The sequence below is a fragment of the Castor canadensis genome, chromosome 8 (assembly GCF_047511655.1).
Source record: "Castor canadensis chromosome 8, mCasCan1.hap1v2, whole genome shotgun sequence".
Lineage (NCBI taxonomy): Eukaryota > Metazoa > Chordata > Mammalia > Rodentia > Castoridae > Castor > Castor canadensis.
In genome coordinates, this window is record NC_133393.1 from 18152824 (window position 1) to 18177227 (window position 24404).

General features: G+C 37.2%; 1 protein-coding gene across 3 annotated transcripts in view; it reads right to left on the reverse strand.

Annotated features, from left to right (window-relative positions):
- The window catches only part of Zfand3 (zinc finger AN1-type containing 3), a 313724-nt gene that overhangs the window by 70109 nt on the left and 219211 nt on the right, over positions 1-24404 (reverse strand). For all 3 annotated transcript variants that reach the window (XM_074082281.1, XM_074082282.1, XM_074082283.1), the window contains one exon: positions 18639-18821. In XM_074082281.1, coding sequence (XP_073938382.1) covers positions 18639-18821 — 183 coding nt within the window. The remainder of the gene's footprint in view (positions 1-18638; positions 18822-24404) is intronic.

Below are 24404 nucleotides of genomic sequence, written 5' to 3' on the forward strand. Positions count from 1 at the left end.
CAGCAATCAAGAGTCTCCCCAAAAAGAAAAGTCCAGGACCTGATGGATTCTCTGCTGAATTCTATCAGACCTTTAAAGAAGAACTGATACCAACCCTCCTTAAACTGTTCCATGAAATAGAAAGGGAAGGAAAACTGCCAAACACATTTTATGAAGCCAGTATTACACTTATCCCAAAACCAGGCAAAGACACCTCCAAAAAGGAGAACTATAGGCCAATCTCCTTAATGAACATTGATGCAAAAATCCTCAACAAAATAATGGCAAATCGAATTCAGCAACACATCAAAAAGATTATTCACCATGACCAGGTAGGCTTCATCCCAGGGATGCAGGGGTGGTTCAACATACGAAAATCAATAAACGTAATAAACCACATTAACAGAAGCAAAGACAAAAACCACTTGATCATCTCAATAGATGCAGAAAAAGCCTTTGATAAGATCCAACATCATTTCATGATAAAAGCTCTAAGAAAACTAGGAATAGAAGGAAAGTTCCTCAACATTATAAAAGCTATATATGACAAACCTACAGCCAGCATTATACTTAACGGAGAAAAATTAAAACCATTCCCTCTAAAATCAGGAACCAGACAAGGATGCCCACTATCTCCACTCCTATTCAACATAGTACTGGAATTCCTAGCCAGAGCAATTAGGCAAGAAGAAGGAATAAAAGGAATACAAATAGGTAAAGAAACTGTCAAAATATCCCTATTTGCAGATGACATGATCTTATACCTTAAAGACCCAAAAAACTCTACTCAGAAGCTTCTAGACATCATCAATAGCTATAGCAAAGTAGCAGGATATAAAATCAACATAGAAAAATCATTAGCATTTCTATACACTAACAATGAGCAAACGGAAAAAGAATGTATGAAAACAATTCCATTTACAATAGCCTCAAAAAAAATCAAATACCTAGGTGTAAACCTAACAAAAGATGTGAAAGACCTCTACAAGGAAAACTATACACTTCTGAAGAAAGAGATTGAGGAAGACTATAGAAAGTGGAGAGATCTCCCATGCTCATGGATTGGTAGACTCAACATAGTAAAAATGTCTATACTCCCAAAAGTAATCTACATGTTTAATGCAATTCCCATCAAAATTCCAATGACATTCATCAAAGAGATTGAAAAATCTACTGTTAAATTTATATGGAAAAACAAGAGGCCACGAATAGCCAAGGCAATACTCAGTCAAGAGAACAATGCAGGAGGTATTACATTACCTGACTTCAAACTATATTACAAAGCAATAACAATAAAAACAGCATGGTACTGGCACAAAAACAGACATGAAGACCAGTGGAACAGAATAGAGGATCCAGATATGAAGCCACACAACTATGAGCAACTTATCTTTGACAAAGGAGCTAAAAATATATGATGGAGAAATAGCAGCCTCTTCAACAAAAACTGCTGGGAAAACTGGTTAGCAGTCTGCAAAAAACTGAAACTAGATCCATGTATATCACCCTATACCAAGATTAACTCAAAATGGATCAAGGATCTTAATATCAGACCCCAAACTCTTAAGTTGATACAAGAAAGAGTAGGAAATACTCTGGAGTTAGTAGGTATAGGTAAGAACTTTCTCAATGAAACCCCAGCAGCACAGCAACTAAGAGATAGCATAGATAAATGGGACCTCATAAAACTAAAAAGCTTCTGTTCATCAAAAGAAATGGTCTCTAAACTGAAGAGAACACCCACAGAGTGGGAGAAAATATTTGCCAATTATACATCAGACAAAGGACTGATAACCAGAATATACAGGGAACTTAAAAAACTAAATTCTCCCAAAACTAATGAACCAATAAAGAAATGGGCATGTGAACTAAACAGAACTTTCTCAAAAGAAGAAATTCAAATGGCCAGAAAACACATGAAAAAATGCTCACCATCTCTAGCAATAAAGGAAATGCAAATTAAAACCACACTAAGATTCCACCTCACCCCTGTTAGAATAGCCATCATCAGCAACACCACCACCAACAGGTGTTGGCGAGGATGCGGGGAAAAAGGAACCCTCTTACACTGTTGGTGGGAATGTAGACTAGTACAACCACTCTGGAAAAAAATTTGGAGGCTACTTAAAAAGCTGGACATCGATCTACAGTTTGATCCAGCAATACCACTCTTGGGGATATACCCAAAAGACTGTTACTCCAGAGGCACCTGCACATCCATGTTTATTGCGGCACTATTCACAATAGCCAAGTTATGGAAACAGCCAAGATGCCCCACCACTGACGAATGGATTAAGAAAATGTGGTATCTATACACAATGGAATTTTATGCAGCCATGAAGAAGAATGAAATGTTATCATTCGCTGGTAAATGGATGGAATTGGAGAACATCATTCTGAGTGAGGTTAGCCTGGCTCAAAAGACCAAAAATCGTATGTTCTCCCTCATATGTGGACATTAGATCAAGGGCAAACACAACAAGGGGATTGGACTATGAGCACATGATAAAAGCGAGAGCACACAAGGGAGGGGTGAGGATAGGTAAGACACCTAAAAAACTAGCTAGCATTTGTTGCCCTTAATGCAGAGAAACTAAAGCAGATACCTTAAAGCAACTGAGGCCAATAGGAAAAGGGGACCAGGTACTAGTGAAAAGGTTAGATCAAAAAGAATTAACCTAGAAGGTAACACCCACGCACAGGAAATCAATGTGAGTCAATGCCCTGTATAGCTATCTTTATCTCAACCAGCAAAACCCCTTGTTCCTTCCTATTATTGCTTATACTCTCTCTACAACAAAATTAGAGATAAGGGCAAAATAGTTTCTGCTGGGTATTGAGGTGGGGAGCGGGAGGGGGTGGAGTGGGTGGTAAGGGAGGGGGTGGGGGCAGAGGGGAGAAATAAACCAAGCCTTGTATGCACATATGAATAATAAAAGAAAAATGAAAAAAAAAAAAAGACATTAATACACAAAAATAGCCTTTCCTATAAGCAGATTTATAACACTTCAGTTTTCTTGCTTAATTAACATGACATTTACATAACAGGACCTAATTAATTTCCAAGGAAAGGAACTATGGGCTAATCAGAAATCCTTTTAAAACCAGCTTGTCAATTTCACTCTATCATAATCCATACATTGCTTACCTTTGCAGCATCTTAGTTTTCCAGGCTCAAGGTGCTAAAAGAGATTTCAGACAGACTGAAGAGCTATAATTATAATTCTCTTTCTCTGATGAGAAAAAAAAAAAAAAGAAATCCGAGCAATGGTGTCTCATGCCTGTAATACTAGCTACTTGGGAGGCTGAGACTGCAAGGATTGCAGATGAAATTGACAACAAGGATCCTTTAAAAAGTTGTGAATGTCAGGTGCAGATGGCTCATGTCTATCATCCTAGCTACTTGGAGGCTCAGACCAGGAGGACTCTGGTTCCAGGCTAATCCAGACAAAAGTTAGTAAAAGGCCCCCATCTCAACCAATATCTGGGTGCAATGATGGGCACCTGTCATCCCAGCTACACAGGATGAGATTGGGAGGGTTATGGTTCCAGGCCAGCCTAGGCAAAAAAAATTTTGGAAAACCCCAATATGAACAGAAAATAGATGGGCATCATAGTATATACCTGTCATCCCAGCTGTGGCATGAAGCAGAAAACAGAACTGTGGTTCCGGCTAGCCTGGGCAAAAGTGAGACCCCTACTGCAAATAGTTCATGAGACCCTGTCTCCAAAATAACCAGGGTGGCTGGGTGCTGGTGGCTCACATCTGTAATCCTAGCTACTCAGGAGGCAAAGATCAGGAGGATAGAGGTTCAAAGAAGTTCCAGGCAAACAGTTCTCAAGACCCTATCTCGAGTAAAACCCATCACGAAAAAGGGCTGACAGAGTAGCTCCAGAGGTAAGAATGCTTGTCGAGCAAGCACGAGGCCCTAAGTTCAAACCCTAGAAGCACTAAATAAATAACTAACCAGGGAAAAATGTAATGGAGGTATGGCTCAAGTGGTAGATCATCTGCTTTTGAGCATGAAGCCCTGAGTTCAAACTCCAATACCCCCGGCCCCACACACAAACAAAAGTTAAAGAAACAAGGGAAAAAAACCCTACACAATGGAGATACAAACTCGATTGTCTCCTAATGTGGTCATGTTAAAAATACTAATATATCTTGCAAAACTATTCAAGTAATCTATATTTCTTCAGTAGTAAAATGGTCTTTATCTAAAACTCTCCAATATATATTTGGAAATTTAAAATGGTAAAGAATTGATGGTAATAAATAAGTATTAGGAACAGGTCAGAATACACAAAAATTAGTCATCTCTTCAGAAAGGAAACCTGTATCTTCCAACCTCACCCTAAATCTGTAATTTATTAATCTTTTTTAATTAGAAAGGATACCTAATCTGTCTACATAATGAGTTTGAAAAGTTCCACTGATTAAAAACAAGGATACATAAAGATATAATATGTGGGAATCTAAGTTTATAGGAAATTAACACAGTTAATAGTCCTTCCATTTCTCCAAATGAAACTTCCAAATTAAAGATTATGAGGCTTGTTACAGAATTTAAGTGTTCATCTTCCAGTCAGAAGAGCTAATCCTAACCTATTGCGTACGATCTCTCACACCACTTAGACCTAAACTAGGAATTTATAAGACGACTTTCAGAGCGTGCCAAGAACTTGCTATAGGTAGCATACTGATTTTGCTCATAAAGAGCTTTTCAACAAAACTCCATTGCCAATCCACCCTGACGCCCCCAATAATTATAGTGCTGGGCACCTCTGCAAATACTCTAGAGTATATGTATATACATGTAATCACCAGTCTGCGTGCTCAATACAAATAAAATCCTTCATACCACATTCCCCATGGAACAACAAAAGAAACCTAAACCAGGAGTACTTTCCATGTGCCTAGTACTGATGGACTCTGTAAAGGAGCAGACAAGGGCCAGAAGTTTGGAAAGGAATGCCCACTCCTATTCAGCAACAACCTGAGTGGAAGGAGCTACAAAGGCATGGACAGTCTTTTCTTAATAATATAGCACTTTAAAGTGTTCAAAAAATGTTTTTCACCATTGAATGAATCCAAGCCAAAAGCAATTACTGCATATTCCTAACTTACTCAAAAGGGTAGTAAAACAAACAAACAAACAAAAAATACCAAACATAGTTGATTTTCATCACATTTACATGTCAATGTAGGCAAAGCAACTTAGTAAGTTTTTTGATCTTGGGATAACCTTCTTACATTTAAAAATTACTGAGTATAGTAAAGAACTTTTATGTGAGTTATATTTATTGATATTTACCTCTCTGAAATTAAAAATAAAATTTTTAAATGTTTTCATTTAAAATTAACCAATTACATTTCAACATAAATATACTTTTATGGAACATACTATAATTTTAAAAAATAGTGAAAGTGATATGGCTTAAAGGTAAACACCTGAATCTTATATCTGCATCTGCAGCTCAGGTGTTACAGTGTCAATACAAAGAATATGGAAGAAATTAATCCTTACACAGATAATAGTTACAAAAGGAAAGACTTCATGGATGCCCTCTAATGGGTGTTCAGATTACACCCTGAGAACTGGTGAAGAGTAGCGCAATGAACCTAAAGGTTAATATAGTTTCCAATTGCTGCATATGCCTTAGATACCAACTGGCTTATTCTAGTCTTGCAGAGACCAATGTGCTCAGTGTCAACAACAGTAAAAAGATTTGCCCATTCTCAAAAAATGTTAATACTTAAGTAAATAAAGGCAAGTGATAGTGAAATAAACTCTAAAGTCTTAATTTCAAACCAGGACATTCTGTTTCTGATATTTATGAAGAAAGACTAAAAATTTATTTCATGGAACTCAACAGATTCTGGGCAAGCAGTTAAATTTTTTGGTATCAGTTTTTCAGATGTGCTAAAGTGACAAAGTCCAATAACAAACAATTGTGAAATTCTAAGACATTATCACTCTGGGGATCAAAACCACAGCTCCTTTTTTGGGAGGTCAAAAAATTTCCTGGCTAATAAAGTCAGTTCTAATTTTAGACACTGTTTTGTTTTCCTCTTGACAAAGCAAATTTAATATGGATATGAAATCAGGGGCTGTCACCTCTCCAATTTAGGCTTCAATTTTGACTATTTACAGGCTTAACTAAGGCCCAACTCAGATTTCTCCATTTGCATTTTATCATCAACACAAGCATGATTCTCCTAACATTAATGGAGACATTACTCAGCCTCAATAGAGTTGTTGTTTTTTTAAAAAAATATTTTTAAAAACAAAATTAAGGTAGCAAGAGCATTCTCATAAATCCTGGCTTATTTATACTGGGAACTGAAAGAAGTGCTATAATGCCTTCCTCGGGAAGGTAAGTGACTTGTGCAGGCTCTTCATAGGAGGGTTCAGAAAAAATGAAACCAGACATCTACTCAGGCCATAGGTACTACTCCATGAACTTTAAAAAAGAACACTCAGGACACAGGTGCTCTTCTCTGCCTCTTTGCTCAGACCCTCCACAGCCCGTTGGAGCTGAACCACTCCTGGCAGTGAGTTTGGAATGATACTGAATGATAGGTACTAAGGTCCAGCCTTCTTGTTTTGTGGACAGTCATGTCTTCCTAACAGGATCCTGTCTAACAGGACACTATCAGGTCTTAAAATAGGACCCCCCACTTTGCAAGGATGAAAACGTCAGAATTTGAATTACGCAGTCATGGCAGGTATGTTCAAGGTGGTATGGCCATAGACGTATTTTGGAATTTAAAATTCCTTACTGAAGTGACATCCCTTTTGGTTTTTAGTTAAACCTAACAAATCATCTTTGTGATGGATCAAAAAGCAAATTCTTCTTTGTGACTGATGAAGTAAAAGAAGAATTAAAAATGTTAAAGTTACATGGTCATTTTTGGTACTAGCAGCTGACTGTTCAGAGAGAATTTCACAAACATAAAATACATTCACATAAGGTTGAAACAACTACTTCTAACACATTCAAATGTATACCTCTATAGTTCAGTTTTTTCAGCCAAACATTTTTGTCATAAATAAAACCTAAATTTAGTTCAAAATCAGCACAGTGTCACCCATTACCTATACTTACATAAAATAAAAATAATGTGACAACTACAAAAGGCCAAAGCTTTGTGATGTGCGACTGTTCACTGTGACCTTTACTTTCACAGAAGTACAGAACATTTAATCTAATAAGAATATTTTTTAAAATCTGTATTTGCAAGGGGAAGGGGGGGCAGTGATGATGTTGCTTCAAAACCTAGTCTAAATATCAATGTGCATAATCTCATAGGTGTTTGAGAAAATCTTTAAGGGAAACTAACCTTTCAAATTTGAAGGCTTCCTACGGAACACTAGAAAATGAGCATTAAAAGTCTGCTAGCCTTCTCTCTTGCAAAGGTGAACAGTGATAGGGAGAGGGAAGGAGAGGGAGAGGGAAGGAGGGGCAGGCTACTTCTCTTATTATACTAAGTCTCAGATGAACTGTCATACCAAAGGCACACAAATTTCAAAATTTGGTAAAGACCTTGCCTTTTCAAGCTGTTTGGCTTGGGATTACTAACTAGTATAGAAAATATTAAATAACTCTTTAAAAAATCAAGTACAAGAATGAGGCATTCTTCTTTTCTTTTTTTTTTTTGGTGTGTATGTGATACCGGGGTTTGAACTCAGGGCCTACACCTTGAGCCACTCCACCAGTCCTTTTTTGTGAGTGGTTTTTTCGAGATAGGGTCTTGCTAACTATTTGCCTGGGTATGCTTTGAACCACGATCCTCCTGATCTTTGCCTCCTGAGTAGCTAGATGACAGGCATGAGCCACCAATGCCCAGTTGAGGTACCTTTCTTTAACCTATCAAAACATTATAAAGTTGGTAGCAGAAAGTATGAATCTGGTTATCCAGGTTATCTGGCAGCAGTGACTCAATGGCAGAATTTCTCTTTTAACTATGATTGTCAATGGAAAAGTCATCCAACAGGCTTGTGTACCAAGAGGACGTAAGAAGCAAAAACACTGGAGACTGCGGCTATAATCCGGTGAAAACACAATAGTGGCAGTGACAACTTCCTAGGCTTTTAGCACTTTTTTTATACTGTGCTAACTACACAAATTGGGACATATACTTAAGAATAAAATTTAGTTTGTGTATTTCTTATAATAAAGGTAAAAGCAGCACTTATATGTATATAATACTATATAGTTTTGTTCCAATAAATTTAGAAAAATAGATGAAATGGTCATTTATCTAATACAGTATCCCTCCCCCACCTGCAGGGATATGTTCCTAGACTCCCAGGGGAATGCTTGAAACTGCAGATGGTGCCAACCCCCATATTATTCATGTTTTTTCTATACATATTTATTATGATACAGTTTAAATTGTAAGTTAGGCACAGTAAGAGATTAGTAACAATAATAAAAATAGAACAATGCAGTAGACTACAGTGTAGTTGCCAACATCACTATTTTTTGTGGTTTGTGGCCATTAAGTAAAATAAGGGTTACGTGAATACAAGCACAGTGACACCACACAGTGGAGCTGACAACCAGAGGGGTACAGCATCCCAGGGGCAGGAACCATACACAGTGTGGATAAGCTGGACAAAGATATAACTCATGTTCTGGACAGGAGAAAGCAGGATGGCACAAGATTTCATCATGCTATTCAGAGCAGTACCTAAGTTAAAACATGAATTGCTTATTTGTGGAATTTCCCATTTAATAGCTTTAGTCTGTGGGCAACCAAAACTGTACAAAGTGAAAACTAAATTGTGGATAAGGGAGATGCTGTAAATATTGTTGACAAAACTACCTTAAAACATGGTAGAAAGTATGAATGGTCCAATAATCATACAAGAAACCAAAAAGGTGTCAAAAGACCTATTTGGAGAAATAAGTTTAAGTCCAGTTAGTTATGAATAAGCTCTTCAAGCTTTTAAAGAAAAAATATGTCACACCATGTCAGAGTATAAGAAGAAAAACTACCTTTGAACACAGTGTTTGTTCCATCAGATCAAGTAATATGGAAACTAGACAGGAATACCATGTTCACCACATATAAACACAAACACACATATATAAAATAACTCACTTGTAAAAACATAAAATTTCAAGTTAGCATTCTAATTCCAACACTACACTCAAAGAGCTAGTCTGATTTATTCAAGAAATGCAAAAACAGTTTAATCCTGGAAGTGTACTAATTTCAGAGATTTCACATTAAAGGAGAAATATCATATGAGCATCTCAACAGAAGCTGAAAAAGCATTCTATTAAATTTGTCACCCATATTTAATTTAAAAAAAGGAAGTTTCCTTAACCTCACAAAGAATATCTGTAAGAAACCATACAACTGATATGGTATTTGTGAACTACTACTAGAAAAACTAATGTTGTCTCATTAGTCAAGAATTTTTTAAAAACCATATGCAAAATAAATTCCAGATAGGATCAAGAGCTAAATGTGGAAAAAGGTAAAGTATTAAATATGTAAAGAAAAATGTTATAACCCTGTGATTCTGAAAATGTTCTAAGAAAGAAACAGAAGGTAAAAGACCAACAGACTTGAACTTAAAAAATTAATTTTCAACCAGGCTCCAGTGATTCACACCTGTAATCCTAGCTAGTCAGGAGGCAGAGATCAGGAGGACTGCAGTTTGAAGTCATTCCCGGGCAAATAGGTCATGAAAGCCTATCTTGAAAATATCCAACACAAAACAGTGCTGGTAGAATGACTCAACTGGTAAGGTGCCTGCCTAGCAAGCGTGAAGCCCTGAGTTCAAACCCCAATGCCACCAAAAATAATAATAATTTTCTAACAGAATGCAAGGTACCTAAATCAAAATAGAAAGCTAAGTAACATACTAGAAAGAATACTGGCAATATACATAATAAAGACTTATTATCCAGAATATTGTAAGGAGCTCCTACAAATCAGTAAGAAAAAAAATAGCTAAAGTAAATGAGCAAAGAACAGATAGACAAATCACCTGGAGACTTAAGCAACTAATAAATATGAAACAGTGCTCAATATCACTATTATTAGGAGATATCAGGAAAATGTAAGTTATAATGAGCTATTCTCTTGCCCAAGTTGTAAAAAACAAAGGAAGGAACACCTAATATGTTGGTAATGAAATGATAAGCAATCACTCTCAACCACCATTCTTAGGAGCATAAAGTGGTACAGTCATTTTGGAGAGTATATATTAGAATTTACAATACATATGCATTCTCTAACTTGTTAACTCCTCTTCCATATATTTATCATGGAAAAATGACATGTGCGTCATTATGTAGTCATGGACAAAAATGTGTATTTAACATGGTATGTAATAGTAAATTTCTAAAAAGGCCTGAAAATAAAAGGGTAAAAAATTATAGTAACAGTAATATGAAATATTATGCAGCAGTTTAAAAAGAATTAGCTAAATCTACATCACTAAACTGGAAAGATTTCTAAAGTGTATTAAGATATCAAGTCATGAAACACTGTGTGCAATATTTTCTCACATGAAAATAAGCAGAACCTTTTAAGAATATAAATAAGTATACAATTTCATTAAAGAGGAAACTGTAATCCAAAATGTATAAACTTAGTTATTTCTGGAAAAGTGGGAATCTGGTGGTGGATGGAGGGTATTAAGAGTATTTTCACCTTCTATACAAACTTAAACCTTTGTAATTCAAAAAATGAGAATGTAGTCATGCTTTACGTGCACACTTAAACATAGGATTAAAGTAAAAAAAAGGGGAGAAAAGCCAGCAAATAAGTAACCTAAAAATCATGGTTTTGCTTTAGTTTGGTTCTTACTTTAACTAGAAGTTAAAGGTCAGAGGTACTTGAACAAGTTCCTACCGAGATAACATCATGGAATTGAAATAATTTGTTAAAAAAAAAAACAAAACTGTTAACTACTTGAGACTTTCCTTGCATTCTGACAAGGGTTAACCTAATGATTCCATACATTGATTACACTAACTACAGCATGTGACTGTCACTGCCAAACTATAGTGCAGTCTCAATCTTTTGAGAACAGGGCCCTAACAAAGCAGCACGCTTTACAGAACAAACTTCAGGATAATAAATAAAATAAATGCTCTAGGAAAGAAACTTTAAATTAAAATCAAAAGAGACATTTAAATTTTGGGCATTTTTCATTATGGGAAAGAATCTTCCACTTTGAGACTATTATATATCAGAAAAGCCCCATCTGTTGTATAATTATCTCTGATAAACGGCCTGATGCTTTGAGCTTCATTAGAGAAAAGGGAAGAGAGGCACACACAGAGAGAACTGTAAATAACCCTCTCCTCCGTATTTCACTTAAAACCAGCCCAGTAGGAAGTCATAAAATATTTTAATAGGTATTATTTTCCAAATGCTTTACAAGAGGAACCCAGCCTGTTTGGCTCAATATCTGTCCTCCCTGAAGACTGAAAAAAGGGAAAACTGGCTTTCTTTAGGAATTATTAGAAATTGTTAAAAACAAACAAAAGGGCTGGGATGTAGCTCGGTAGTACAGCGCTTGCCTAGCATGCGTGAGGCCCTGGGTTCGATCCCAGCATCAAAAAAGAAAAGACAAAAAAAACAAAACAAAAGCTTAGCCAGTCAGTGTCAGTGATATTAATTTTTCAGATGTTAAATAAGGACTTATCAGGCCCAGAGGCAGACAATCAAGGGAATCTGTTCAAAGTCACTGGTCAGGTGTGGTGGTACATGCCTGCCTGAATTACTAGTACTTGGGAGTCTGAGGCAGAACAATCATGAATTGGAGGCCAGCCTGGGCTACAAAGCGAGCCCTTGACTCAAAACAACTCTTCTCTCACCTTAAATCCCTGGAGGAACTAGGATATCATCAAAAACCAGTTTCCAAAGAAACAATGAGAATCTTATTCAACCAAAAAAAAAAATCTAACCACAGGTAAAGAATGTTCTCAAATTTCTATCGTGGGAATTATGTCATATTAAAGGAAAATCCAGATGGCACTTGGAAATCAAGCCTTCATCAGTAAAGCTCTTCACTAATATTCTGGTTAGCTACTTTTTGATAATCTTCTTGCTTAGTATGTTTTCTTTTGGCTACAAGAAAAGCATCTTCTGGATAGAGGCCATAGAGAAGAGTTGGGGGAAAAAAAACATAAAATATTATACATCCAAAAGGCCCAGACCTGAATTGTGGCTCTACCTCTAGTTCTGCTGTGTGACTCAAGATGGGTCACCAACAAAACCTTTTTTCTCATCTGTAGAACAAGAAGGAGAGTATCTGCCCTCTCTGTGCTGCATGATGTCAGGATGATTCCAGGAACATAACGTTTATCAAAGTGTTGTCTAAAACCAGGGTTTGCAACCAGCCTCCAAAGGGATAGTGGATCGCCTCGGCAGCTGCCCAACTCTGCTGTTATAGCACAGATGCAGCCACAGACAGTACGTAAATGAACAATAAGTGGGTGTATCAGTTACTTTTCTCATCGCTATGACCAAATTACCTGATAGAGACAACTTAAAGGAAGGAAAGACTTATTTTGGCTCACATTTGGCCCCATGTACTTGGGCCAAACATCACGGCAGCTGGAGCCAGTGGCAGAAGAACTTCCCATTATTGCAGGCAAGAAGCAGAGAAAAAGGCAGGAAGGAGGCAGGACCAAGACACCCCCCAAAACTCCCCCCCCACCAAGTGACCTACTTCCTCCAAGCTAGGACCTACCTCCTAGTTTCCAAACCTCACAAAAAGTGCCAGCAGTTGGGGACCAAGCGATTAATTGATGAGCCTATGGAGCACATTTCATATTGTAACTCTAACAGTACAGTGTGTGCCAATAAAACTTTACTCATTTCCACACTTCATAAAATAACTATTCTTCTGATTTTCTTCAATCATTTAAAAATGTAAAAATCATTCTTAGGTTGAGGGTGGCATAAAACTATGTGACAAAATGGGTATGACCCATGGGCTATGTTTTATCAACTCCTGTAGTAAACTATAGTTTTATAAGTGCTAATTGCTGTTCAATTCTTAATGTGTCTCCAGCGCTTAGGAGAGTGTTCTGTATATGTCCTCTCTTATTTGCCAGATTAGAAAAGATACTTGAAAGTAAGTCCATTTTTTGCCATTGAATCTTCCCTAGTAGCAGATACCAATTCTCTTCCTCTCCTGCCCCAAAATACCAATACCCCCAATTCCATCTCACATGCTAGTGTGTTGGGGGAGGGAGAGAACCCCGAAACCCAGTTAGGCATGCATCCTCTGTGGCTCCAAAACAGGCCATAGGCATCCCCAGGCCTTTAAGAGCGTAACGACAGGAAAACAAGTGATTTACACTAGAGATGTAAAGAGGGCATTTTTGCATCTTTTGAAGTCTAAACTGCTAAGATTGACTTAGCAGTCATCTCCCTATTACTTAAGGACAGTAAGAAAACTTATGAATCCAGCATTTGAACTACAGCCTGACATCCTTTTTCTCCACAAAAACTGAGTCAAAAATAAAAAACATCAACAAAACAAACCTAAAAGCAACCAGGAATGGTGGTGTACTGATTCCAGGAGATAGAAGCAAGAGGATCTAAAGTTCAAAGCCAGTCTTGAACTGTGAGATAAGGAAGATCCTATCTCAAACACAAAAATACAAACAAAAGGACTGAGGGGCATGGCTCAAGTGGGAAACTGCTTGCCTAGCGTATACAGGAGGTCAAAGAAACACCTACAAGCAATATTATACAGTTGCCTGTTGCTTGTCCCCACACAAAAAAAAGTGTTGACAACAAAGAATAAAGAACAATATTCCAATTAGAGTGAGTGAGGAAGTAACCCGGGCAAATAAAAGGAAGTACCAAGATTCCTGTTGAATGCAAAAACCCAGTATAGCACTATAGAGATGGGAGCAAGGTACCCTGCCTCTTCCCTCATGATCAGCTGGGAGGCATGACAGACATCTCCTCATATAGGGAAAGGGTAAGCTAGAGACTTCCACTGATCCCCATTTTGCTACAGATGTCTACACAGTTTGCAGGAGACTCCTATCGCCCCCAGAGACACCAAGTAAAGTCTGGAGAGGTGCTCAGAGTTCACTTAGCTATAATGTCTCACAACAAGAGCCCATAATGTACACCTCCCACTCGTGATCTAAGATGCTACAGCTTGATGTGGCCTTAAAACCACTGCTACAGTGCACCCTACCCTAGAGGCTAGTAGCCACACACTCACATGGGTGGTGGAGAACTTGAACTCCAGCTACTCAGAACCTCAGTCCAGAAGAAAGGTCAAGGCCTTGGCTTACCAATCCATCTCACACCTCAGACAAAAGGTGGACTTGCACAGAAAGCTAGTACATGGCTAAAAAGCTGACAAGATCCAGGTGTGCTTACAGCCAGTGTGACAACCAGCCGATGTTGGGTACATAGTTTAACTAGGCAGTAGTGCCAGCACACAGCTAAGCTGGCCCACCAGTCAGCCAGGCAACGGCCCCACCCCAAGAGAGGGTCCACTATATACAACCAGGCAGCCTACAGTGCATAAGCCAGTCAGACAATACCTGACTACCAAAAAACATGCTTCACACCACTACAGTGACAACCACCTGCAGCTAGGTCATTGATGCAACCACAGATATCTCTGAGGAAGAGTACACTGAAGAAATTACATAGAGACTACACCTCTGTGTGTGCCCAAAGTCACAATGCTAACACACCATACCCAACAAATACCCTAACATCCATCCATAGGGAAAAACACTTCTATAAACCCCCTCAAAAATACCCTAAATTAGTAAGTGTGAAGCCCTGAGTTCAAACCCCAGTACCGCCCCAAAAAAAAAAAAAAACCCTAAATTGGAAAAGGCAGGGCTGGTGATATAGCTGAATGGTAGAATGCTTGCCTAGAATGCACAAGGACCTGGGTACTATTCCCCAGCATGGGGGGGGAAAAAATGGATAAGGTGACTTGCACTAGAAGCACAGATATTCATATAGCACACAAAAAAAACTCAACAAAGCAAGGAGATCTGACACCCCCAAAGGAACACAATAAAGGAAATAAAATTTATCAAATGCATGAAACTTTGAGCAGAAGTTACTGGGCCTTCACTATGCTTCAACTTCCTCATCTGTAAAAATGAGAATAAACTTCTTCCCTCCTAAACTATATTGAAAACTAAATATCATTTCCTCTAAAGGACTTTAGAAGAGTGCTTATAGGAGAGCAAACACTTAATAAATGCAAACTTACATTTTTTATGGTAGTTATTAGTAAAACTCACACCGTAGTTGAAATTTGCTCCTTGGCTTTTGTGACCTCGCCCACACCATTCTCTGACTCTGACTTCGTCAGTTGCCTCCTCTTAGCACTTTTGTTCTCTAAATGTACAGGGGTTTCACTCAAGGTTATCCTCACAGTTTTTTCTTAGCTCTCATATTTGGCAGTTAACCCAGAATGCAAGTACTGTCCCCAAATGGGCAAAGTCAGTCTTCACTGCTCTCTCCTGAGCTCCAACTCAACCTCACTAGTTAAACACTCAACAAAGTTGAATCATTGTATCTCAAACTGATAAATCTCTTTTCACCAGAACTATGAAAACTTGAGCAATTAGGAAATGAGATTAGCTTCAGAAAGTATAATCCCAAGATGACCACATACCGGTTCAAAGTAGTGATGTCACCAGAATGAAAGAGAATGGATCTAAAACTATTACAACATCGTTAATCAGATTGAAGGCATTTATTAGCAAGAGAAAATTCATGGCATTCTACAGTGACCTAGACTGACAAGTTATGGAAACACAGAAGAGTTGTATATTAGTGGTTCCAGAGCTCAGAGCAAGATCAAGTCCAGGCAGAGGAAACAAGAGAGGGTTCTGAAGATGGAACCTTGGACTGAATTCAAGACCTTATGCCTATGTCTTTAGTATACCAATCACCTGACTCAATTAAAAACTCACTTCATTTAATGCCATTTATGTATGTATGTATGTATGTATGTATGTATTTATTGCAGTGGGGTTTGAACTCAGGGCTACACCATGAGCCACTCCACCAGCCCTTTTTCTGTGATGGGTTTTTTTTTGAGATAGGGTCTCACGAACTATTTGCCTGGGCTGGCTTTGAACCACAATCCTCCTAATCTCTGCTTCTTGAGTAACTAGGATTATAGGCATGGGCTGCCAGTGCTCAGCTTAACTCCACTTGTTTTGAGCCCATGCTTTGTCATTTGCTATTTAAATTCTTGATGTGGGTGGACTTCCCATGGAGGCCTGCCTCCAGAGAAAATGTTTTAATCATATGGATCTATGTTTCTTTTCAATCCTTCTTAGGATGATTTTTCAAGATGAATTAAAGTATCTTTTGGTTATAACTTGGGTTTCCACATACCTTGATCACATAAAGAGGGTGCCTGGTTTGCTAACATGAATAAGCTCTATGACAGGTGTATATTACATTGTGAATTTACTAATTAAAAGCATGAGCTCTAAAGCCAAGTGTCTGAATGTGTCTCTTAGTTCTGGTATCTACTAGTTTGTGACCATAAGCAAATTATGTACCTGTTTTCTTATCTACAGGTCACTATCCACCTCACTGGGACACCATGAGTAATAAAGAGAAAATAAGCAAAACAGGTAGAAAACTGTCTTTGTATATAAAGTAATCAGTCAATGTTGCTATAGTTATTTCAGTCCCATACGCACACTGGCTGACTGAATTGGTTTGTTGTGGCCCGATCTAGGTACATGCAGATTCAATTCAGGTTCCATGAGATTCTGACGTGCTCCAATCTTTCCCTTAGACCTTGAGTTCTTAACCTAGAGGCTATAATGATCTTTAAGAGAAATTTTATTTAAAAAATTGGGTAAACATGGATTGTATATATTTTTCTAACACAAAAGGCCATAGCTTTCATCAGCTCTTCCATAAGTACATGATCTAGAACTGATTTTTAAAAACAAAACAAAGCTTACTGCTTTGACATTATTTATCACTACCATCCATTTTTTCCGCCTCTGAAGTGATTTCTAGACCTGCCCTGCCATGGTTCCAGTCAACAAGTTATAATGTTAAAATTCTTCTCTTTGTAATGTTATTTCAGGATAATCCTTCCTATTTTCAATACTGTCAGGTTACTTTCCCAAAGAACTGTAATATTATCACTTTCGCTGCTAAAAAAACACGGCTATTGTTTAAAGTCCAAATAGCTTAGCTGGGCATTTAAGCTTGGCCATAATATACTCTTCCATTCTTGTCCTCCACTCTCTTCCATAAAAAGCCCTAAGGAAGTCACTAGCCATTGAGGAACTCCATGCAGCTTTGTTCCAGGCCTCATGCTACTGTATAAAGAATGTATTTTCACTACCTTCTATCCATTTTCAGTATCATTTCCTTAATTAAGCCTCAGTCTTTAGTACATAAGAAGGACCACAAAGCAGGTCCATACAACCATGTATCAAGGTTTGTAAACCTAAGCATTACTGACATGTTGTGCTGAATAATTCATTGTTGTAAAGGGCTGCCCTATGCAATACAGGGTATTTAGCAATATCCTTGGCCTCCAGTATTATCAAATGCTCTGGGGAGCATTTAATATAACAAATACATTTAATTTCTCTGGCTAAATATTAAGTTCTTTGAAGACAAGAACTATGATCATCTTAGTATCAATATAACTGAATACAGTAGTGTATACAAGACTCAAATATTTGTTCTCTATTAACCTTTCCAAAATTAGAATATTCTAACCTATCTCATTTCTAGATATTCATTAAGCTTGAAACACTAAATTCCAACTTTAAGTAAAGCTTTTAAGAGGCAAAACTGCTGTCATAATATTCCTATAATTTTCAATGAACACTATAAGCCAACAAATACTACCAGTTATAGTTGTACCCCAAAAAAGATAGTTCTAGCATTACAAGGTTAAGTAGATAACAAGCTTTGTTATCACAGGCATACTAGTATTTTATCACTGAAGACTTATAAAAGAGTAACAGAAAAAAATTAGTTTCCTCAAATAGCTTGTGTTCTACGAAATACATAGTATTATTATCTAAATTTAATGCTTATAAACATTTGAGGCGCAGTTAGTGACAGGGATAGGGTTTTAATCCAGATTCCAAAATCAGGGTGAAATTTCCTAGACCAGGGATCCTAAACTCTGGCTGTACATTGGAATTTTTGCAGAGTTAAAAATTAACAGTCTGACTAGAGGTGTGGGTTAAGTGGTAGAGCTGCTAGCCCCAGCCCTAAAAAAGAAAAAAATGAAGTTTCTGGGACTCCCTTTAGATCAATTAAATTAAAATCAGGAAATGGTGCTAAAGATAAAAATTATTTTTAAAATCCTCAGTAGGTTCTAATGTGCAGCCAGAGTTCAGCTGCTCTAAACTGGTTAAAAACCTTGTATACTTTGGCAGTTAATGTAAAGAACTACCTCCTAAGAAGACCTTACACTCTACAAAATGGCTCAAACTTATTCTCTATATGTGAATACAGATCTTAAAAAACGGAGCCTCCATCTTTTATCTCTAGTTAGGCATTACCAAGAAGCTCCATCAGGATCTTTAGCATTCTCCCTACCATCTTTCATGATGTGGGCACTAACAGCTCCCCCTGCCACACACACACTCCAGCACCACCCAGGGCAGTCTTGCACACTTACAGTCCTCTTTACTGGGTGAAGTTACATTCAATTCTGTCGGAAGTGGCTGCTGGCTGGGACTAAGAGTTGGTGTGGTTATCGAGGTATTGTTGTTGTCACTGGTGGTCTCTTCGGAAAATAAATCTGATTGACTGTTGCTTGTACTTGGAGCGGAATCATCATCTGGTTGTTTCTTTTGAAAATCTGAAGAGAAAAAGTGAGAGAACTTAATTGAAGAGATCACAATGTGAGTATTATAAAACAATGTAAATGAGTATAAAAATCAAATGCAACAGAAATAAGAAAAACTAATTTGGTTTATTAAAAACATGGAAGCCAAACACTGGTCAAAAACAAGTAAAAAGTAGGGAGTAATAAGAATTGAAGTCATACTGATTTTAATGTTAGACTTTGAAAACCCAAAGATGTATGTTAAAATTTCCAGGGCAATTAATAGAAGAAAAAAGGGAATAAAGAGAAGTTGTTCACATCAACAGAGGAGAGATAAGAGGAAAAAAGCCCAGAAAACAGCAAGACAAATAGATAACACACAAAATATGACAGAAATAAGCATATGAGTGTCAGTGTGTGTGTGTGTGTGTGTGTGTGTGTGTGTGCATGCGTGCACCATCAGTAATGGTAATAAAACAGAGTAAACTTACCAACAAAGAAAAAAATTCACACTAAAGAAACAAAGGGCAATTATATTCAATTTATAACAGACACACTAAAAACATAAGGAGGGTGATCATCTATTTTTATTTAAGCTGGTGGTAGGTATACAAATGTGTATGATCTCTGTAACAATTAACAACCTAATGCTAGTGTATAAAGCAGAGACTATAGTTTATCATTTCAGAGACATAAAAGATGATCTTTAGAACTCCACACAACCGTATCTTTTGAACCACAGAGAAATAACTGTTATGTTGTTCTATGACCCTATCAGAATCACTGCGTTTTGATATAGTCTTAGCATAAGAATAGCTAGTATTTATGATATATGACCATGTGCCAGGCTCTGAGCTAAATGCTTTGTGTATATGACTCATTTACATTAATCCTCAGGAAAACTCTAACAAGGCAAGTATAAATAACATTCATTTTGTTGATAAAGATACTGACATTGAGAAAATTTAGGTAATTTTCTGCAGTTCTCCAAGTTAACAGCTTAGTAAGTAGGAGGGACAGGTTGACTTGACGACAAAGCTCACACTTGTCAATCTTAACATATAATATAGAATGCTGAACACTCAACCAGCACAAAGAAGAGGCCTCCATGTCAAGCCTCCACCCGCTTCCTCCACCACTTCTGAGTCCACTGAATTCAGAGTCACTAACCTGCAACTCCAAGCAGTGATCTAAGTTTTTGCTTCTTTTCTTTGTATTTATTTCTCCTAGCTACTTTCTTATTCTTTAATGCTTTGGCATTTTAAAATACCTTATTATCTCCAGGTTATTTTCACACCACCTTCAACAAAAAAGTCTACAAATGGAATGAAAATATTGCAATAATGATACTTTTTAACATGTTATCACAGTAGCTCTCCTGTGTCAATAATCTTGTATCTCTCTCATAATCCATTTAACTGGAACTGTCATAAGACTGTATACACACACAGCGCTCAGTAACCTGTTGAAATTAGTGATGGTAGTATCTAACGACACCATTAGGTCCCCACCACACAATCTCCAGCCCATACTTACTATATTCCTTGGATGCTCAGGTACTTTAATTCAACTCTGTTTTGTGAAATAACAGCTGACATAATTGTACCTCTTTTTATTTTTAATCTTATTTCTGAATTCTCATACATTAATAACCCAAGAGGACTTGGCTGTGATAGTTTCATACATGTGTACGGTTCACCCTTCTATCATATTTCCATTCCCCTCTTTCTCCTCCCTCAATTTACCTTCTTTTAACATATGCTGCCCTCCATAGGCCTTTTCTACACCTTTACAGGGCAATGTCATAATCTTTAGAGTAACAGTATTTACTCTGTTTATGGCTACTCATAAACAGAACTAGTAGATGTGCTATACAATCTCTGCTTGAATTCATAAAGAACCTAGGAACCACAGACTTTTACCAAAAAATGATTTTAAAGATTCAGCTCAATCCTCACACCTTACAAGTAAAGCAAGAGTGAAGAAAGTTAATGCAACTCACCAGAAATTCAGAGTTAGTCCTAAAATGAAAGGTATTTTCCTGGCTTAAAGAAAGGGCCATTAAATTAGAGTTATCTCTTCCATTTGACCCTGATATTCACACCACAGCTTTATTCTCTTGCCCCTTTCTTTCATCCAGCATCCAATTTCTGACCATTGCCAAAAAGAAGGGAAAGATGGAGGGAATAACATAGAAGTCTACTGCAAAGATGAAAGGGGGGGCATATTTATATTACATGTAAAGAAGTAAACCACAAAATATGAGGCAGAGAGATTTCCTTTCATTACGCTAAACTGGAAAGTAGTATAGATGAAAGGTCCAAAAATAGCCACATCATCTGATCCCATAAAGGTCTGTTTATTTGTTACTATACAATTCTGAAATAAGTGGGGAAGCTAGAAATCTCCAAAGCTAATCCATTTCTATAAATGAGAAAATAAAATAATTAGGAATAACTACCCATTTTTATAAATTCCTATTAATAATGATATATCCAAAAGTGAAAATTTGCCCTTGAAAAAAGCTGTGGGTCTGAGAGAAGTTTAAGTAAACAAAGCTTTTCCAAAATAGTTATTTGTAAAACCTGAGCAAAAACCTTTGACCTTTAATAGGATTACTGTTCAAAACTGAACAGCTCCCAAAATGTTAACAGCTTACCTTATTGTCAACTAAGGGGGAAAATAATTTCTTAACAAAGGTAGTCTTAATTTTTAGAAACTAGAAATGCAGGTGTTCCTCAAGACAGAGAATGACTTAATGGTGCCAACTAAGGTAAAAAAGCCAGCTAATTCTACCCCTACAGAGGAGAGACTGCTCAGGGTGTGAACTAGCAAAAAAGTTATTCAGAATAAGGCTTGTTTCTTATACATCATTTATTGCACAGATTATACAAGTTCCCAGTAATAGTGTCCCATATTCATTTACAGGGCATAAATTAACACATCAACATTATGGCAAATATCTAACAATCCATTAGTACTATAATAACATGCACAAGAGACACATTTACTTCCTTTAATCTAATGATAAAAATTGTATTTTTTAAAAATTGAAAACACAAGTTTTCTAAATAACATCAACCTAGTTTCAACAAAATGTGCGTTCAATAATGTTAATATGCACATATACACTTCAGCCATCATAATTATCAAGTTTGGTACAATGCAGAAGAAATAGCCAAAGCCAATCAAATAAAATAGGTACTTTAGAGATTAAAAATTTCTTTTGTTTTAAAACTTCTTTAATTTAGGGGATATAGCTCAGTGGTAGAGCATTTGCCTAGCATATGCAAAGGCCCTGGATTCAAATCCCAGTACCAACCATAACTTTTTATTGTTATTTTTATTATATTATTGTGGTACTATGGGTACCACATTTACAAAAGTGCTTACAACTTATCTTAGTTAAATTCACCCCATCCAACATTCTCCTTTACTCCCCACCTTCATTCTTAGAGTAATTTCAACAGGTTTCAATTTTCCATTTTCATATTTCCACCATATTGACCCTCCTATACCCTTTCCTTATATCCTTTCCTCTCCCACTGGTACCAAACCCCAGACAAGACTTGTTTCACCTTCCTGTCCTCCCATTTTTTAAAAAAGACATTTTTGTTTCACATAGCTATTCAAAGAGTTTCATTATGACATTTCCATGTATATATGTGTTGTATCTCGAATTGGTTCATCCCCTCCATTTTTATCCTTTTTAATGTCAGTTTACTTCTTACAGTGATTTCAATAGGCTTTAAAATTCTACATTCATTCCTGTACAGAAAGTACATCAACCATATATATCTTCTTTACTTCCTTTTTTTACTCTCCCTCTTCCCTTAGTGTTATTTTTCATTGTTGTCCTCTGTTGTTTAGGTGTCTGTTCGTTGTTCAGAGGGATTTTTGCCTTATTATATATGTACATGTATTGTACTTAAGTCAATGTAACTGACCCCCACTGAACTTCCTCACCCTGTTCCCCATCCTGTGTTGTTTAACAGTTTTCAGCATGTTTCCTTGTGTCTTCTTCCTACACAGATGTGGTACACTTCATTATAATTCACTTTCTTTCCTTCTTTTTCTCCTCCCTTCGTCTCAACTACCAGTCCCACTTTTGGATATATGTTCTGTATCTATTTCTATGAATATATAATACTGTTTGTATTTTTATTGGGCCTATATTCCACACAGGAGAGAAAACATGCAGCCCTTGGCTTTCTGAACCTGGCTAACCTCACTTAAGATGATGTTCTCACAGTTCCATCCATTTAATTGCAAGCAACAAAATTTTATTCTTCTTTATGGCTAAATAAAATTCCATTGTGTGTGAGTATATATTACATTTCATTTTCTTAATTCCTTCATCAGTTGTGGGGCATCTTGGCTGTTTCCATAGCTTGGCTATTGTGAATAATGTTGCAATAAACATGGGTGTGCAGGTGTGTTTATTACATTCCTTCCAGTATATCCCAAGGAATGGTATTTGCTGGATCACATGGCAGTTCTAGTTTTAGCTTTTTGAGAAGCCTCCATACTGGTTTACTCAGTGGTTGTACTAACTTACGTTACCACCAGCAGTGCATGAGGGTTCCTTTTTCCACACACCCTTGCCAACATTTGTTATTTGTGTTCTTGAAGACAGCCATTCTAACAAGAGTGAGGTGGAATCTTAACGTGGTTTTGACTTGCATTTTCTTGATGGCCAGGGATGCAGAGCATTTCTTCATGTGTTTTTTTGGCCACTGGCACCCTTACTTTGAAAAAGGTCTGCTCAGTTCATTTGCCCATTTCTTCATTGGGTCATTGATTTTTTTGGGGGGAGTTTAGTTTTTTGAGCTCCTTTTATATTGTTTATTAATCCCTTGTCAGATGTACAGCTGGCAAAGTTTTTCTCTCATTCTGTGAGCTGCCTCTTCAATCTGGAGACCGTTTCTTTTGCTGTATAGAAACTTTTTAGTTTTACGTAGTCCCACTTGTCAATCCTTTCTCTTAGTTGCTTTTTCATTGATGTTTACAGCTGATTCTTGGTACCATCTAAAGACATCCTGTCATCCACGTGCTAGTGGCTCACACCTGCAATCCTAGCTGCTTGGCAGGTAGATATCAGAAGGATCACAGTTGGAGGCAAGCCCAGGAAAACTGTTCATGAAAGGCTATCTCCAAAATAGCCAGAGCAAAATAGACCAGAGGTGTGGTTCAAGGAGGACAGTACCTGCTTTGCAAGTGTGAAGTCCTGAGTTAACCCCAGTCCCACTCACTCCCTGAAAAATAAAGACCTCTTCTCAAGCCATTATTAGTGTCATTTACAAATTACTCAAATGGGGCAGGTATGCATTGAATTAACTGCTGTGGAGGCTGGAGCCTGAAAGATATTCTTCAGTCCAAACCTAAGGCTTCAAATGCACCATAAAGATTTCATTCAATGACAAGAGAACAGAGAATTACAAAAGTATTTGAGAATAAATTAGGAAGAACAGCTCCCTTTTTAAAAATCACTGTTTTTATAATTGTATTTGGTCCTTGTGCTACTAGTCATGTACAAGTAACAGGAGGAAAAAAACAAAGTAACTCCTTTTGACAACCTCCCTTTTTAGGAACAGGGAGGGTGGTGATGTTAGCGGT